General features: G+C 38.6%; 1 protein-coding gene and 1 long non-coding RNA gene across 2 annotated transcripts; both read left to right on the forward strand.

The window, feature by feature from the left end:
- Positions 12787–13015, forward strand: LOC109230445. Its single transcript, XR_002068641.1, has 2 exons — positions 12787–12882; positions 12963–13015. It is a non-coding gene; the product is annotated as an uncharacterized LOC109230445 (long non-coding RNA).
- On the forward strand, positions 13067–14583 carry LOC109229956 (probable 1-deoxy-D-xylulose-5-phosphate synthase, chloroplastic). Its single transcript, XM_019395498.1, has 3 exons — positions 13067–13153; positions 13734–14012; positions 14290–14583. The coding sequence occupies exons 1-3, from the start codon at positions 13067–13069 to the stop codon at positions 14581–14583; spliced, it is 660 nt and encodes a 219-aa protein (XP_019251043.1).

Below are 19504 nucleotides of genomic sequence, written 5' to 3' on the forward strand. Positions count from 1 at the left end.
TCCGAGCCGTTGTGCAACAGCTGGAGTCTTTCTATTGTTATATTTTTCTGTCTATTTCATTTCAGACACTAGACTAGTATTCTTTTGTAAATTCTACTAGAATGTTCATATACATGTGACACCAGGTCTTGGCACACACTAGTAGACTTATGATTTTGGGTTCATTTTTATGATTTCGGTTTGCACCCAGTTGCTTTCGTTTAAGTATTTTACATCTGTCATTTCCTAAATTTTTTAAAATGAGGAAAGTTATTTACTTAGCAAACTTATTAAAAATGTAAAACCACTAGATTGTTCAGTGTTGGCTTGCCTAGCAACGGTGTTGGGCACCATCATGGCCTATAATAGAATTGGGTCGTCACAAGCACGAGGTGCCGTGAGTAAATGATGATTCTTATTATTGGCACGTGAGTTGTCCTTGCGATTAGGGTAGAAATATGTGCACGAGGTATCGTTGGAATAAGAAATTGGGTTGATACTCATGTCATGAAAATATGAAAGTGGGCTGAGCCCGGGTTTATGAAATGAGGTGTCACAGAGTTACTTTTAATTGAAAGAATTATATTCAAAAATATTTATTTGAAAGAATTATATTCAAAAGATTTTTATTTGAAAAACATATATGTGAAAGATTTATATTTGAAGAATTTACATTTGAAAGGCGTATATTTGAAGGACTTGATTAATTGGTTGTACCTGCGCTCCTTATTCGTTTGAGCAATATTTATAGTGTTCTTGTTGCCTTGTTGTTTATATCGCTGGTTGATTTTGTTTCTATCATTGCTAGTGGGTTTTCAGTAGTATTGTATTCTGCTATGTTGCACAGGTTATTCGACAAGTGAGTGTCTTGACTGTACCTCGTCACTACTCCATCGAGGTTAGTCTTGATACATACTGGGTACCGACTCTAGTGTACTCATACTATACTTTTGGACATTTTTATGTAGAGCCAGGTATTGGAGATATTGGATTCGGACATAGTTCGAGTGTGATCGCAAGGATTAAAGGTAGAGTTGATTGGTCGTTGTAGTCCCTTGGAGTCTTTCCATTTTATTACAGTGTCAACTCTTATTCGAACAGTGTTGTATATTCGATCCTTGATATCATTTCATGTATTGAGTTAGAGTTCGTGACTCTGTATTACCAATCTTGGGAGGTTGTTATAATTATTTCCACTGTTGGTTTCGATATTGTATTAAATTATCTATTTAAAAAAGAATTGCTTGAATCGTAATTGTAATCGGCTTACCTAGCCTTAGAGACTAAGTTCCATCACGACGCTTGTGGTGGGATTTTGGGTCGTGAAGTTAGTTTCAGAGCATTAGTTTCATATGTTTTACGAGTCACAAAAGAGTCTAGTAGAGTCTTGAGGATTGGTACGGAGAAGTCTGTACTTATCTTTGAGAGGCTACAAAACTTTTAGGAAAATTTTCACTTCTTTCATTCCTGTCGTGCGGAATTTTTTGATTTTGGAGTTTGAGCCTTTATATCTCTATTCTCTCACAGGTGATAAGGACACTTGCTACCGGGTCAGCTGAGCAGATACCCGCGCAGGCTTCTAGTGCCGCGAGAGGCCGGGGCCGAAGTAGAGGCCGAGGGAGGGCACATGCCGCAGCTAGAGCACCTGTCAGAGTAGCAGTTGAGGAGCCGCCAGTAGCTCCAGTTGGGGACAAGTACCGAAAGCACCTATTGTTACCCCCGGACTTCAGGAGACTTTAGCGCAGTTCCTGAACATGTTTGGTACATTAACTCATGCAACATTGATCTCCATTTAACCAAACATTTCACATATTGGGGGAGGAGCTCAGACTCCTATCGCCTGCAATCCCGAGCAGCGGATTCACATTGGTCAGTGATGTTAGCTTAACATATATATATTTATATGTATTTCGCCTCATGTTTTACTTTTGTTTCGTGGATTTAGGATGTAAAATTTGTTGATTTATATTAATTTGAGGTGTTTTTATGTGTAGGAATGATCCGGGAGCAATTTGGGGCGAAATGTGCGAAATTAGAGCCAAAACATACAAAATAGGAAAATTGGAATTTGCAGCGCCACAGGCAGCGCCTAGGCCTACTTGTGGCGCTAGAAACAGAAACTCCAAATTGGCAGCGCCATGGAGGGCACCTAGCGCTAGGCAGGGCGCCGGTGGCGTGAAACTTGTCCAAATTTGCCCAGGACAAGGCTATTTCGGCCCAAGACCCCTCTAACTCGTATAAAAGGAGTTCTAAACCTATTCTTGGGGATATCTAGCATATTTTGAAGGGGATCTAACATACATTGAAGGAGAATTCACGTGGGCGAACACACACCACGCTTGGAGGAGGCTTTCCACTAGTTTTTCGTCTCTTCTCTTCCTTTAATTTCATAGTTTATTAGTTCTAGAGTGTTGGGTGCTACATGAACATTGTAGTTTGAAGCTTGAAATGTTCTTATTATTTTATAATATTTGTTTATTTACTCAATCTTGCGCTTACTTATTTGATTGCTTGATCACCAATTGAATACTATCTACGAATCTAGGATTGAACTCGGGAGAGGAAATTCTAGATTGCATATAAGATTGAGTAGAGCAATATCTTAACTCTGGGGAGGGGGGGGGGGCAGATTTGCGGTTAGGATTGGAATATACCTAATCGCTAACCCATAGAATATTCTCTCCCATTGAATTCGTCTTTAAGCTTGTCGTTGTTTTCTTTAATCTCTTAATTTTTTACTCTAGATTAATTTTAGTTAAATATTCATACATTAGGGTTCACTTGAATAGATTAATTGTTTGGTTTAATTTAGTTAATAGTTAATCACAAGTCCCTGTGGGTACGATATCTGGAGTTACAATCCTATATTACTTGTCAACCACGTATACTTGCGTGTGCGTTTGGGAGCAACAAGCTTTTGGCGCCGTTGTCTTGGACTTAGAAATTAACTAGCCTACTAGATTAGATATTTTTTTATCTATTCACTTTTTTAGTTTAGTTAGTATTTCTTATTTATTTTAACATGGCATCTTGGAATGAAAATTACTCGAATGATGGTTATTGTTATTTTGATGATCCTTGTCCATATTATGGAGGACCCCACTGGTGGAAAAATTGTCAGAATGTTCCCAGGAGCGAGTTGTGCGCACAATCTCAATCCTTTGAGTGGAATATTTGTAATATATGTGGTGGTCAAGATGGCCATTGGGATGGTTGTCCTAATTCATTTCATCCTTCTCTGTGCCCTTATTATGATCTTTCTAACAGTGTTTGTGAGTTTGATAGGGGCAATGAAGTGCGGGATATGGAACCTGATGCATATATTAGAGATATTTTGAGGCAAGTAGCAGAGCAATAGGATGAATTCAAAAAAGATATGAAAAGAATGAGGGCAACAATCACAAGAATGAAGGCCAATATGGAAAAATTAAATGAAGAGAGAGTGTACCAGCAAGAAGAAAATTTTGAATAGGAGGAGATTTTGAGTCAAACATGGTTGGTAGAACAAGCCGAAAGATTGAAAATATATGAGTCTCAACGTGAGGAAATTACTGATGGGATTAGAGACTTAATAGAAGGAAAAGCTGAACTGGGACAAGAAATAGGAAAATTTGGCACTGTTATTCACGACTTGGGAGCTAAATTGATTGCGAAGGTTGATGCGTCTAACGCCCAACAAAATAGTAATGACTTGTGTGAAGCTGAAAAGGAGGTTATACGCCAAAATTGAGGAGCTAAAAGTGGAGAGCCAATCATTCGAGCATATTTTTGTTGATGATGCCCATGTTGAGAAAGTTACACCAGAGCCATGCGAGGAAGCGTATAATGTTATATTTGAAGAGTCTAGTGCATGTAAATATGAGGATGTGAATAGCAATACAATTCTAGAGTTAGGGCATATTGCTCCTCATTTCATACATTTTTCAACATTGTATTTAGATAATGACATGGAAATCGAGTCATCTAAACCTTTAGAGGAGCCAATGGACGAGGAACGGGGTGCCTATATTCTTGAATTTATTGTTCCAAAAAGTAAAAATTACATTCCTCATCTGAAGACCAAGAAGTGCAAGATGCGATATCTATTCCTTGGTTCCTTTATCTTTACAGCGCCGCCCCAGGAACGTGATACAAAAGTTGATGCAAAATTTGGGGCGCAATTTATATCTTCAAAGTGGAAGGAAAAGTGGTGAAAGTGATGGCGTCGTGCCGCGACGTTAAATTAAGCACTTGTTGGCAGGCAACCCAATTTTGTTTTTCTTTTCTACTCTTGCTTATTTTTATTTATTGTGTTATTATTTGTAGTGTTATTTTTGTATTATGTAGGAGTACGAGCATAGAGTCAAAGCCAATAGGCATGTGCAAAAGCGAGCAGGTGATTGAAACTAAGTGTGATGTACCCGCCCAAGGGATCATACCTGGGAGAAGTCTGAGTATCCCGTGAGTTGCTAATACTTCGGCCTTTGGCCTTCCAGGGAGTCTCTTTTACCCTCTTGTTATTTTCAGTGTGCATTGAGGACATTGCACAATTTTAAGTGTGGGGTGAGGAGATTGTTTGGGCGATTTTCTATGCTATCTTAGCTTAGTTGTAGTACTCATTTTTAGTGTAGTAGTTTTTGTTAAAAATAAAGGAAAAAAAATGAAAAAACGAAAAAAAGAAAAAAAATCGAGAAATTTGGACTTTTCCTGACGATGGATTTTGTGGACAGCTTTCTTGAGGGATTAAGGTCCAATAAAAAGAATGAAAAAAAGGGTAAAAAAATAGAAAAAATCCAAAAATATTTGTTTTATTTTTTCGTTAGGTAGCAATAATCCCCCGTGGTTTTTCTTTGTGCATCGGTTCTTTTCCATGGGATGTCGTTTGAACCGGGTAGTCATTTTTTTAGAATAGATTAGGACTTTAGAAAATAAAATGAGGAAGGTTGATGAACTTAGGCTCTTTTGACTTGTTTGATAGTAGCATGTTTAAGCTTTGGCATGTGGAGTATCTTCCCGATGTTTTGAAATTGTTCATGATGCCTTGATGAAATTGGATAGCATGTTTAGTGATGCCTATGTCTCTTTTGCTTGACATATATTCACTTTGTGCTTAATGCTTAATATATTGTGGCTCCGTAAATACTTTCATTGCTTGAGAGTCGGAATGATACCGTCCTTAGTGAGTCATGTGCCATGTGTGAAGTGAGGTTTGTGTAGTCCATGTTATTGTGATTGAGTCTAGAACTTGCCCGGTATGTGAGTTAAAGCGAAATTTTAGGTGATGCTCGGTTTGAAAAATGATTGTAGGCCTTCTTTGATTTTTCTTTCAGCTTAATTGCTTATCAAAAATAAAATCTATCCCTAGTAAACTCTTTTGAGCCTATAGACTTTTATTTTGGCACCCACATTACGAGCCTATACCTTTTTTTTCGTGATTGACATTATTTTGACCCTATTACCTCTTATGGCACTTTAATTGTGAAATGAGCGCTAGAAGAAGTAAGGACTAAGGATTTGGGTGGCTTTCAAGTGGAACAATTGAAAGGGAGAAAAATGCACTTATTTTGTAAAATAATACACCACTAGCGAAAATTGAAAAAAAAAAAAGAATAGTTGAAAAAAAAAGAATAGAAAAATCTGGAAAAAGGAAGAAATAAATTGAGATGATTCAATTGTTGTCTTGTTCTTGCTAGTGGGGTATAAATTAAAGTAGTGCTTAAAGAAAGATGGAATCATTTTGGGAGTGATCTTGTTTGTGAAATTGAATTGGATTGAAGATTTGCGCTAAAAGTTGTTTATGTGATGTGTTAAAGTGCTTAGGAGGGTGAACCACTAATCCTAAATATATCCTACCCGACCCTTAGCCCGCATTACAACCATATCAAGTCCTAATTTATTTTAGATCGAGTGAGCCTACATTAGTGGAGATTTACATTATGGGCAAGCATACGGTACTTTTTGCATGCATGTGACTTCTTTATGAGAGTGAGAGATTTTTCTTGATAGATGTGGGTCTTTAAATTATATTTGATCATGAGATTCGAATGTGTGGATCCAACATACTCTCTTGTTCTTGTTGTGAGGGCACATGGTTCACAAGGGATAGGTAATATTATTAGACTTCTCCGTGATATTGGGTGTTCAAGCCATGGGTGCATTGTGATATTGAGTCGGCTTTTGAGGCTAGGATTGTTATGAGCACGTTGTCTTTGTTGTGAATATGCAAAGAATGGCATAAGTAAAGGAAAGTATAAGTGATTCCATATGCTACAGTTCAATTGTTGCTATCAACCATGGTCATTGGTATAGTGTATGTTGAAAAAATAGAATTAAATTGCTCTTCCGTAACTGAGATGTACGTTGTTAGGGGTATATTTGTTAGTCCCATTGCTCGAGGACGAGCAAGAGTCTAAGTGTGGGGTGTTGATGTTAGCTATATATATATATATATNTATATATATATATATATATATATATATCGCCTCATGTTTTACTTTTGTTTCGTGGATTTATGATGTAAATTGTGTTGATTTATATTAATTTGAGGTGTTTTTATGTGTAGGAATGATCCTGGAGCAATTGGGTGCGAAATTAGAGCCAAAACGGACGAAACAAGAAAATTAGAATTTGCAGCGCCACAGGCAGCGCCTAGCCCTACCTATAGCGCCAGAAACAGAAACTCCAAATTGGCAGCTCCATGGAGGGCGCTAGCGCTAGGCAGGGCGCCGGTGGCGTGAAACTTGTCCAAATTCGCCCAGGACAAGGTTATTTCGGCCCAAGACCCCTCTAACTCGTATAAAAGGAGTTCTAAACCTATTTTGGGGGATATCTAACATATTTTGAAGGGGATCTAACATACATTGAAGGAGAATTCACGTGGGGGAACACACACCACGCTTGGAGGAGGCTTTCAACTAGTTTTTCTTCTTTTCTCATCCTTTAATTTCATAGTTTATTAGTTCTAGAGTGTTGGGTGCTACATGAACGTTGTAGTTTGAAGCTTGAATTGTTCTTATTATTTTATCATATTGGTTTATTTACTCAATCTTGCGCTTAATTATTTGATTGCTTGATCACCAATTGACACTACTACAAAAAGGACCTTTGGCGGCAATTATTTAGCGCAATAAGACAATGATCGCTAATAAATTCTTTAAGTTTAAATATTAGCGGCATATGACCATTAGCTAGTAAAAGATATCATTTTACTGGCAATAAAAAATAAAAGCCACTAAAAATTACTAATTATAATTAATCTTTTATTATTTTAACTTCCCCCCTGCACAAAGAAGAGAAAATCTTTCCCTCCAATTTTTTTTATACCTTTTTTCGTTTCCCTCCCCAATTAGAATTAGAAAATAACAGAAGGAAAACATTGAATCGTTCTAGTTGAATCAACTTCACTACCAAAAAGCCCTAACTCGCTGCTGCATCAAGGCCAGTGCGCGGAAACTTCACTCACAAGAAGCCCTAAGTCGTTGCTGCATCAACGCCAGTGCGATTTACAGTGCGTCAACTATTGTGCACATCTTCTTCCCAGGTAAATTATTTCTCTTTGATTTTACAATTGATTTACAGAAGATCAGTTCAATATTTACAGAAGACAGTGCGTCAATGGCAGTGTTAACTTCTCTTCCTCCAATCAATTTACAGTAGATTTACAGTAAATCAGTTCCTTCCAATCGATTTACAGTAGATTTTGTATTGATGCTGGTCGATTGATTTACAGCAAATCAGTTCCTAACTCGCTGTTGCGTCAACAGCCTGTTGTAGTGCCGGTCCATCTTCTTCCCCTGTTAACTTCTCTTTTTCCCCTGTTAAATCAGTCGCCTGCAATCGATTTACAGTAGATTTTGGATTGATGCTTGTCGGTTGATTTACAATAGATTCTGTCACGGCCCAAAATCCACTAAGGGTCGTGGTGGCGCTGGACACCTCTGTCAGGCCAGCCAACTAGATTATCAATTAATTCCTTTTTTAATACTTTTCAAAATCTAAGGTTTTTTTTTCCATTTTCATAAATAAAAGTTCACTACTAGAATTCAAATTTAAATAATAACAATTAGTACAAATCCGTTGAAACCCATCCCAGAATCCCGGTGTCACAAGTACATGAGCGACTATCGATAAGGAAAGTAAAATACAATATCTGTCCGAAATACAGTGGACAGGGAATAAATAATAAAATGCTGAAAGGAACTACACTGGCTGCGGGTCGTCTCGAACAATGCAGCTCACCTAGTCCCAGAGTCGTCCGTGCTGCTACGCCCAATAGGCTGCTAGCGGTATATATACCTGTGCAACAAAAATGCACAGAAGTGTAGTATGAGTACGTAATCAACGTGTACTCAGTGAGTATCCCGCCTAATCCCGAAGGGGTAGAGACGAGATGGCCAACTCCGGCACTCACTAGAGGTCAATTAGCAATGTTCTATAAGTGCGAGGAAAATCATGGATTTGTATAGAAGTTCTGATTGTGAAGCCAGAAAAAAACAGGTAAACACCTTCAACAATAAATCCAGGGCTTCTAAAGTTTGTTCTTTATTATCTTATCAGTTTATATCAAGCCACGTAGGGCCAATTCCACATTTAAAATTTTCAAGTAACAGATAAACACGCGCAAATCATGTCGAGGTCGACGGCCCGCTCTAACAGAAATGTAAATTGTGCACTGCCGAGGGTCGAGCGGCACGAACCATAGATGCATCTATTCTCACCGAGGCGTTCGGCCCGTTCCATAAATAAACACATATCCTGCTCGGGAATCATCCATGCGACGCAGGCACACATAAAATACATGCTCAAGTAGGAAATTAAGAGTTTATCGAGGATAATCATCCAAATAGACAAGTTTCTCTTTTTTTTACATTTCAGGGAAAATTAATATTAAATCTCTTTTTAAATTCCTTTAACAATTCAAGGTGATTTAAACAATTCCACTATCAATGGGTTCACAGTAATCCAAGTATAACATGCTTTTTGGGTGCTAGACTACCCGGACAATAGCATAATAGTAGCTACGCACGGACTCTCGTCACCTCGTGCGTACGTAGCCCCCACAAATAGGAGCACATAATCAATTTAACTGACCTATGGGGTAGTTTCCCCCTCACAAGATTAGAAAGGAGACTCACCTCGCTCCGAAGACTCATAACCGGCATTCTCCATTCTTCCGAAGGCTTGAACCGACGCACAATGCCCCAAAACTAGCCATTTAACGACAAACTAATGAAAACATGCTCAAATACTCGTTAACATTTCAAATTATACAAATTCCCAACTCCGCTTAGAGAAATGACCAAAATGCCCTCGGGCCCACGTGCCCGAAATCCGAAATTTTTCGAAGATAAAGATTACTCATGACCTTAGGAACTCAAATATGTAATTTTCTCTTAATTCCATACTCAAAATCGTGGCTAAAATCCAAGATTATAATTTTCTAGGTTTTCAACCAAAACCTCAATATTCACTCTAATTTGCATGCTTAAACCCATATATAATTGATATATTCAACTCAAAAGTGGTGGGGATAACTTACCTCAACATTGACGACAATCCCACGATTTAAAACAAGGTTCTGCTTCCAGTCATTTCCGCTTCTGAGGAAGCTATGCCGCATCAGCGGTTCCGCTTATGCGGTCCAAAGGCCGCTTCTGCGGCTCCTTCCCATGCCGCCCTTTCTCGCTTCTGCGATGCCCCTTCCGCAGATGCGGTTCCGCTTCTGCGGAATTTCGACCGCATCTGCAGTCCTCAAGCTTTGGACCAAAAACCGCATCTGGGGCTCCCCGTTCGCTTCTGCGGTTCCTCTTCTGCGGTCAACCAACCACAAAAGCGGAAACACCAACAACCAGATGCCTTCAGCTCTCTTCCAAATTCCAATTTCGATCCGTTGACCACCCGGAATCCACCCGAGGCCCCCGGGACCCCAACCGATCATACCAACCAGTCCCAAAACACAATACGGACTTGCTCGAGGCCTCAAATCGTAACAAACAACGCTGAAACCATGAATTACACCCCGATTCAAGCTTTATGAACTTTGAACTTTCCAACTTCTATTTCCGATGTTTAAACCTATCAAATCACGTCCGATTGACCTCAAATTTTGCACACTAATCATATTGGACATTACGGACCTACTCCAACTTTCGGAATTGGATTCCGAGCCCAATATCAAAAAGTCAACCTCCGGTCAAACTTCCCAAAAACCTTCAAATTTCTATCTTTAGCCAAATGGCTTCAAAATGACCAACGGACCTCCGAATTCACTTCGGATCGCGCTCCCAACTCCAGAATCACCTTACGGAGCTATTCCAAGACTCGGAATCCCAAACGGACATCGATAACACTGAAATGCACTTCAAGCCAAACTTAAGAAATTCCTTCTAAAATGCTAACTTCCACATTAGGCGCCAAAACGCTCCCGGGTTATCCAAAACCCGATCCGGGCATACGCCCAAGTCCGAAATCATCATAAGAACCTGCTGGAACCTTCAGATCCCGATTCCGAGGTCGTTTACTCAAAATTCCAATCCTAGTTCATTCTTTCAACTTTAAGCTTCCGAAATGAGGATTCTTTTCCCAAATCAACTCCGAACTTCCCGAAATTCAATTTCGACCACGCGTACAAGTCATAATATCGAAAATGAAGTTGTTCATGGCCTCCGACTGCTGAACGGAGCGCTAGCACGCGAAACGACCGGTCGGGTCGTTATAGATTCTGTGTAATTTAATCTAGTAAAATTTATGTTATATGGCTGTTCTCAGTATTTGTTTGGTCTATATTTCTTGTCCAATGAAATCTGTATTCTGTAGATATTGCAAAAATAAGAATCAAACAGTGTTCTGCTGTAACTATAAAGGAATGAAATCTGGTGCCTTAGCATTATGCTTACTGCTTGAACCTACATTTGACGAGCTGCTAATTCTAGGCAGTGTAGGCGAGCCAACCATTTGCTCCAATATGGGTGAATTATGAAAGTGTTAGTGTGGAAATGGAAGTGTTAGGAAATGGAAGTGTTAGTGTAGCTGGAGTGTTATATAAATGGGTGAATTATGGGAAAGGATGGCGTGCGAGATGGTTTGTGCTTGAAGATGAGGTGTTGTCCTATTATAAGGTTCATGGACCGGATAAAATTGCTATGAGTCCAGGGAAAGAAAAGGGGTTAAAGGTTATCGGGGATGAGTCTTGGAGGTATATGAGGAAGGCTAACAATTGACCGTATGGATCCAACAAGTGGAAACCATTTGGGGAAATACATTCGAAGGCAGATGTGTGTGTGTGTGTGTGTGTGAATGCACCACAAATACATACAGTGAATAATTTAAAAACTATGGGAATGCATCTGATCAAGCATATCCTTGTTTATTGTTTACTTTTGCCTTAACTTTTAAGTTAGTTTGTTAGATACTTGTGAGTTAGCCTTTTCGAACACTTATGGAATGTAATCTTGAAATTTAAGTTGTTGTGCAACTTGGGCAATGCATCAATTTGTATATTTTAAGGATTGCATTGAAGTTTATCTTAGAAATGTGAACTTTGATTTATCAGTCTGTAGACAGGAAATTAGTGTCAAAGAGGCTGGACCATGGATGCTCAGAAATGCACCATTAAGATAGAAATCAAGAAAATTTGACTTAATTTTCAGCTTCTATTCTCATATATTGTAGCTTAGGTCATCAGAGCAGAAGACAAAAGTTTGTAAAATTTTTTGCATGCATATAACTACTGATCGAGGAACGTAAATCTTTTACTAGATAAAATGTATGCTGGGTGAAGGAAATGAAGAAAGATAACCTTAAGAGGAATAGTCCGATATCAAAGTCTAATCTGTTTGTGTGTGAGGACAGATAAGGCATGATTTGTTTACTACCATAGTATCTTATTGTCCAGCATATGAGAAGTGAATAAATCATCTCGTATTTCTTTTCTGGTTGTTGATCTGCCATATCTGCCCCGTGTCATAAGTTCCTACAGATTCTGGATCACTCTTCCGTAGTTAATTCTTGTAATTTTCAACCATACTTAATGTGATTCATAAATTATCCTGTACAGATTCTGGAAGTATGCATGTATCTGACAAATTACCTCTACTTGTGGTAGGTTGTGGGTATATATATTCTGATCAACTAGCAAAACTACAACATGTCATATAGGTCTCCTCAGAATTGCTCCAGCTACTAATCCTCCTGAAAGGCTGTCACATGTTCCTCTTCACTTTCTTGATCATCTTCCTCAATTGACTCCACAAGACTCCAATGACTGTGTTGGAACTTCAAAAACAGAGGTGTTTAATGTAACCTCCGTGCAACAAGATTTTAGAGCAAGAGATAATTGTGAAAAAAGTGAAGCCAACCCCCTAAAACTTGTGCACTTGATCTACAAGAGTCGCTAGATATAGGATGGGAGATTATATCTCTCCTTATTATAAGGAGGCCATGGATTTCTCTCCTTATTAAAGAAAGGACAAGTCAACTTCATTATATGTTATATTTCCCATATAACCTGTTAACTTTACCGATTCTATTCTTATTCCATGACTCTATTGCCTGTGTTATTCTGCTATCCCTTCAACTACTGACTAGAGGATAGTTGTATAAGGCTAGAAAGTGGAGCCTTTAGTATACCAATTACTATTTTGTTTAATATACCAATTACTTGGTATTTTTATTTGCTAGTAACTAGTACCTTCCTTTATTGATCGCACTCATCTCTAGAAATCTTTTTGCCTGTACATGTCTTCTATGGAAGCTAATCCTATAAATGATGGAAATTTGATATCTGGTGTTCTTCGTTTTATGTGTATTCTCCTCCTTTAGAATGATATGCTTCCGGGAGCTATGAAAAGGCAAGACTACGTTTTGCTCATGCAGAAACTCTACTTCCATTTTCATGCTTGCTTGGGCTCTTTCTTGAAGAATCTGGTGAGTGTTTATCAATAGGATTGTTTTAGGCTTCTACTTCCTCCAATTTCTTAATCAATTTTATACACTGAATGTTGCAGAATTTGAACTAATACAAAGAGAGGAGACGTTGCAATTCCCTCCTAAGCCTCCTGCAAAGAGAAACTGGTGGGGAAGTATAGTGACGCCTTTTGCTGGAAATAACATGCTGGTCCTTTACAGCTGCGTGTCAAATAACTCAAGCAAGTACTTTGTGAAAGTGCTGCACAATGAACGTCCGATTCCTATTCCAGTAAGTTTTCTGATCAGATTCATTTGAACATGAACCATAGGTTGTTTCACCATATTATTATTCAACATCATTGCATTTTGAGCATCCTTAATAATTTGTTCGACATGAGGAGTATAAAAATGAAGTGTTGGAACATCTCCATCAGTTACCATTTAAACCTTTCCTTGTCATTATACCGTTATTTAACTGATTTAACCATATAAGTTTTTGCCATTTGATGACCTTTGAATCTTCTATTCTAGGTATTTGGATTTCAATAAGTTTAGATTTCCAATGTTTGCAATAAATTGGTCTACTGATATTTGGTAATATTGAGCTTGTTTTTCAATATACAGTGAATAGCATGTAATTAAGTTAAGATTTCCACATCTGCGATGAATCTGTCAGCTAGTATCTGGTAAAATTAATTCTGTTCTCTACTTGTCTACATTTTGATAGCTTCCAACTTCAATTTTGTCCAGGCACAATTAATTGACGATCTTTATATGTTGTACCGAGAAATGTTCTCAATTTGAGTCACCAGAGTGTTAAATAACTATAATTTTCTAAAGTTTTCTTCATGTTTTACTGGCATCCTTAGGTCATCCATGATGTAGATCGGCAGAAGGTTCCTGTGCGTTTTATTATTACAAGTGCTGGATTAGTAGGATCTGATGGTCCTACACAATGTGGGGCGTTTGATATAGCATTTATGTCCTGTTTGCCAAACATGATTGTGATGGCTCCTTCTGATGAAGTTGAGCTTTCTCATATGGTTGCAACTGCTGCCCTTATTGATGACCGGCCAGTTTGCTTCTGCTACCCTCGCGGCGCCCTTTCAGTGACGGACCATTCCTCTGGTAGTGGAATTCCCATTGAGGTAATATTTCGTCAAAGACATCTAGAAAAGTTCTGACTCGTTCATAACAAAATAGTTTAAAGCAGGTTTTGTATGCATTGTTAACCATATACTTTTACTTTAAGTTATGTGACATATTTAAGTAGTTTATCCGACAATCACTTGTTTGGATAACATGATCAGTCTACATAAAACAATCAAAATAGCCCTTCGTATTTGAATTTAATTAGTTAGAGATTTAGTCCACCTTGCTTGAATATTGCATTTATACACTTGTTATTTGGTGATCGAGGAGCAGGTTGGCAAAGGGAGAATACTTACAGAGGGTAAAGATATTGCTTTACTTGGCTATGGTTCCATGGTACAAAATTGTCTTAGAGCTCAATCTCTTCTTTCAAAGCTTGGTGTTGAAGTGACTGTCGCTGATGCAAGGTTCTGCAAGCGCCTTGACATAAAGCTACTTAGACACTTATGCAAAAACCATTCCTTTCTAGTTACAGTCGAAGAAGGCTCTGTAGGAGGATTTGCTTTACATGTTTCACAGTTCATGACTCTATTGCCTGTGTTATTCTGCTATCCCTTCAACTACTGACCTTTGAATTTTCTATTCTAGGTATTTGACTTTACTAAAATACTTCATAGATGAGACAATACATACTTTTGGGACATTAATGAAGCAGATTCTTGCAATTTTGCTTGTGTCTCTTTCTGGTTATGGACTTTTAGTTTCATAACCTCACAAACTATTATCAACTTTGTTGTTTGGCAACATTTACTTCCTATTGACATAGTTATTTTATAATTTCAGGTCATACAGTTTAGCAGGTGGAAGATTTCAATATGACGAAGAGTTTCAGAGATTATTTGAAGATTGTTATTCGTTAAGATTAGTTATATAATGACATTAGCTATTTACTTCAAACAATCTGAGTTATTTTTTAAGGTTTTGTGATATTAATATTTTGGATTAGTATCAATATGTTTTGTTATTTGCATTATTTTTTGGTCAAATGTAGTACATATTATTAATGGTGGCTAAACTTACCGTTATAGCTTGTGAATTTTAGTGCCAATTTAATAGGATTAAGACGTTTATACAGGGATATTGTAACCATTATATTCCTATTAAAGATGATTTTTAGCGGCAATTTAATTGACTTTACTATCCATTAAAATGGACGCTAAAGGGGCATACTAATACGTTTTTAGAAGAGATATTGTTGCCACTTTAATTGCCACAAAACAATTACCGCTAAATATATGGACTTTTAGCGACAAATATTTTGAATTTAGCGGCTATAAAAATGGACGTTAAAGGTGCATTATTAACCGTTTTTAGAATGGGTTTAGCAGCCATAATAATTGCCGCAAACAATTATCGTTAAAGCAAATGAGTTTTAGCGGCAATTATCATACCTTTTACCAGCTTTTGGCAGAAATGCCGCTAAAGGCTTTACCAACCCCGGCATCACCGGCTAAAGATCAATTGCCGGTAAATGATATAGCGGCTATTGTTATTGCCGCCAATGCTGTTTTTTATTGCCGCCAAAGACCTTTTTTGTAGTAGTGCGAATACTATCTACGAATCTAGGATTGAACTCGGGAGAGAAATTCTAGATTGCATATAAGATTGAGTAGAGCAAGATCTTATCTCTAAGGGGGGCGGATTTGCGGTTAGGATAGGAATATACCTAATCGCCTTGCTTGGTTATTATATGGAAATTATAAATGCGTTCTTGTTCATCCTAATTCCATAGGAATATAGGCGTTAGGTTAGCTTGAATAGGCGAGTTGTACTTCGGAGAAGGCTACGAGCAATATTAACCCTATCAATCAATAAACTAGATAAATTAATTAGACGATTTAAGTGGAAAACTCAACGGGATTGTTAGCCAACCCATACCTCTAGAATATTTTCTCCCATTGAATTTGTCTTTAAGCTTGTCGTTGTTTTCTTTAATCTCTTAATTTGTTACTCTTGATTAATTTTAGTTAAATATTCATACGTTAGAGTTCACTTGAATAGATTAATTGTTTGGTTTAATTTAGTCGGTAGTTAATCACAAGTCCGTGTGGGTACGATATCTGGACTTACAATCCTATATTACTTGTCGACCACGTATACTTGCGTGTGCGTTTGGGAGCCAACAGTCAGGTTTCGAGTGTAGTACCGGTACAACCTATTATTCTAGTTCAGCCTGAGGTCAGGCCAGAGGCATCTGAAGAAGAACAAAAAAAACTTGAGAGGCTTAAGAGGCATAGCCCACCTGCCTTCAGTGGCACAACTGCCGAGGATTGTCATGCCCCAAAAACCGAGGAGCACGACCGACGTTCAACCGGGTAAACCCGACTGAGCAAGCCTGTTAGGTTTCATTCTACCCAAACTAATTTATGAATAAATAGGAGATGGACTCCATTAATCATACTTAGTAAATATTTCATTAACAACTTCCATTTCATTTTTATTAGCAGCTTAAAACATAATTATAGACATATTACAAGTTTTATAAATCTTTGAAACATCAATATTTCTACTTTAATTCCAATACCCGACACTACCCACAACCTCTCTACAGAGCCTCTAAACACAACTGAGGAGTAATGTAATATGGAAATGCCGGTAACAAGGCTCCAGCTATACCTCCAATATAAAGTACATAATAAACAGATGAAACAGGACCCGAAACGAAGTGGGGCTCACCAAGTCAGCTGAAGGGATGATGCGGCACTAGCTGCGACCAACATTGTCTGCCATAGAAACACCTACATCCATTTAAAGACGTAGCGCCCCCGGCAAAAGGGACGTTAGTGCCATCGAATAGCACTAATATGTATAACTAAACACCATCTAGTTAGAAAGAACTTTCATACAAGAATAAGAAATCATGAGTATAACTCGACACTTTAAACGATCACCACATTATCAAAGAAAGGAATCATACAACTTTCACATCATATTTTCATAGCTTTTAGTTTGGGGCATTCCATACTATTCATCATTTTTTTCCAATACCACCGCTACCTTGAGCGGAGTCCGATCTCGACCCGATCGGCTACGTTGGCTCATTTGAGACATACATTTCAATCACAATCTCATTTTCTCTTTTTTCGGAATTCATTCACAACACCACCGCTATCTAGAGCGGAGTCCGATCTCGGCCCGATCGGCTAGGCCGCCTTACCAAGGCATTGTTCCCTTCTCATTAATCAATTCATTTCACATATATCATTTCATAGGCACTTGGGGCCACAACTTATCACATCATTCTTGGCACCAGGCCGTATTTTTTTACATTATTCCCAATTTTAATATTAGCTTTGCCATTTAGGACAGTAGGTGCTCACAAGAGCAACTTAAATTGTAAGCATGGATAAGACTTCACATAGAAGGCACAATATATGCAACTTCAATCTCGATTTAAGGTCTAAGCATTTCAATACATAATTCATATCTTTGGCCCTTTCAAGTTATCAAGATAGCACATTGATCATGTTGAGACACATTTTTCACACATATAAGGTCACAACACCAATCCATGTAAAATAACAATCAACGCAACAATTCAACTTTAATCTTACCATATTCACACAAACACCGATGAAGCTCAATTTCTAAAAGACGGGGTTTTAGCCATACATACCTTGTTTAGGCTTTCCTTAAGTTACTACGAAGTTCCGGAATTTCTAGCAATCCCAATCTACTTTGAGACAAAACAAAATTGAACAAAATTAGGAAGGTATTCATGGTTTTAGCTCATTTGAGCATTTTATCAAATACTAGTTGAGCATCTTGATTTCAAATCTCTTTCACATGGTTCCCTTCATTCCCCAACCCAATCTCTACTTATTTATGTTCAACAATCTTCCCACAAACCTAATTTGTACATGCATGTATACGTAATGATATTACATCCAACAATCATACCTCAATAATCCCATCTATACCCAAAACTCGAAATTAAAGGCTAATGTATAGAACCTTACCTCTTAGATGAAGAACTTGAGATTGGGTTCTTTGATTCTTGAAGATTGATGCAAGATTTGATGATTTGAATGTTGGGTTCCTCCTTCTCTCTCTAAAATGCTCTCACCTATCTCTAGAATGCTCATGAAATCACCCCAAAATGAACCCCAAAGCCTATATATTAAAAAGGGGTCGGGTCATGAAAATAGGAAGATTACCCCTCCGAATTCGGGTCTGCGGTCGCATAATGGACCGCAGAATGGGTATGCTGGCCGCAAACGCGTCGCAAAACTCGGTGCCCAAAACTGGGCTACACTGGTCCAATTAGCGACCATATTTGCTGTGACGACCCCAACCCGTCGTCTCATGTATTACAGCCCCGTTTCCCCCATTTATTGCTCTTTCATGTTTTATTATCAGCAACGGGTGAGTTAGAGTTGATTTGAATTGGTTTGGATAGGAAATGAGACACTTAGTCCCTTTAAGGAAGGTTTGGGTTGGAAAAGTCAACCGAACGTTGACTTATTAGTTAGAGGGCTCGGATGTGAATTCCGGTGATTCGGTTAGCTTCGGGAGGTGATTTGTGACTTAGGAGTGCGATCGGAAGTGATTTTGGAGGTCCGGAGTGGAATTAGGCTTGAATTGTCAAAGTTGGCATTTTGGCGAATTCCGGTGGATAGGTGAGATTTTGATCCGAGGGTCGGAATGGAATTCTGACAGTTGCAGTAGCTCCGTTAGGTGATTTTGGATATGTGTGCAAAGTTTCAAGTCATTCGGAGGTGTTTTGGTCGGGTTTCTGATCGAATGCGCAATTCGGAAGTTTTTAAGAAACTTAGGCTTGAATTCGATGTGATTTGATGGTTTTAGCGTTGTTTGATGTGTTTTAAGGATGAGAAGAAGTTTGAATGAGGTTTTAGGATGTATTGGCATTTTTGGTTGAGGTCCCGGAGGCCTCGGGGTGAATTCGGGTGGTTGAACGAGAGGTTTTGAGGTGTGTTGCAGGTCTGTTGCTGATGTCATCTAGTATTTCCGCTTCTGCGGAAATGGACCGCAGAAGCGGTTCTGCAGAAGCGGGTGAGCGATCGCAGAAGCGGCCAGGTGTGGGTCAGGGTAGTTCCGCATAAGCGGAAGTTGGTCGCTTCAGCGGGTCCGCATAAGCGGACATTGTACCGCAGAAGCGGTTTTGAGGGAACCGCAGAAGCGGGGTTCGAGTCGCATAAGCAAAGTCCGGGTTTTTAAGTGAAGACCGCATAAGCGGATTTTTGGCCGCAGAAGCGGTCCCGCATAAGCGGAAGCGGGACCGCATAAGCGAAAATCGCTGTTGACAGAAGGGTTTAAAATATTATATTTCATCCGCGAACAAGGGGTAGTTTCCACCATTTTTAAGCGACTTGGAGAGCTTTGGGCGAGGATTTTCGAGGGTTTTGACTGAGAATCAATTGGAGGTAAGTCTCTTGGCCTAATTATTCGAGTTCATGGTAGAATTACGATGTAAATTGCGGAAAATTTTAGCAAAAACGGGTTCAGTTAAGGCTTAGGAAAGCTGTGC

This window comes from Nicotiana attenuata, chromosome 7 (genome assembly GCF_001879085.1).
Source record: "Nicotiana attenuata strain UT chromosome 7, NIATTr2, whole genome shotgun sequence".
Classification (NCBI taxonomy): domain Eukaryota; kingdom Viridiplantae; phylum Streptophyta; class Magnoliopsida; order Solanales; family Solanaceae; genus Nicotiana; species Nicotiana attenuata.

What these genes read in the sequence shown, in the direction of transcription:
- LOC109229956 (XM_019395498.1), top strand. Translation starts at nt 13,067, where the DNA reads ATGCTGGTCCTTTACAGCTGCGTGTCAAATAACTCAAGCAAGTACTTT. An exon ending in AACGTCCGATTCCTATTCCA is followed by an intron (nt 13,154 to 13,733) that starts GTAAGTTTTCTG and finishes TGGCATCCTTAG; the next exon opens with GTCATCCATGATGTAGATCG. An exon ending in GTAGTGGAATTCCCATTGAG is followed by an intron (nt 14,013 to 14,289) that starts GTAATATTTCGT and finishes ATCGAGGAGCAG; the next exon opens with GTTGGCAAAGGGAGAATACT.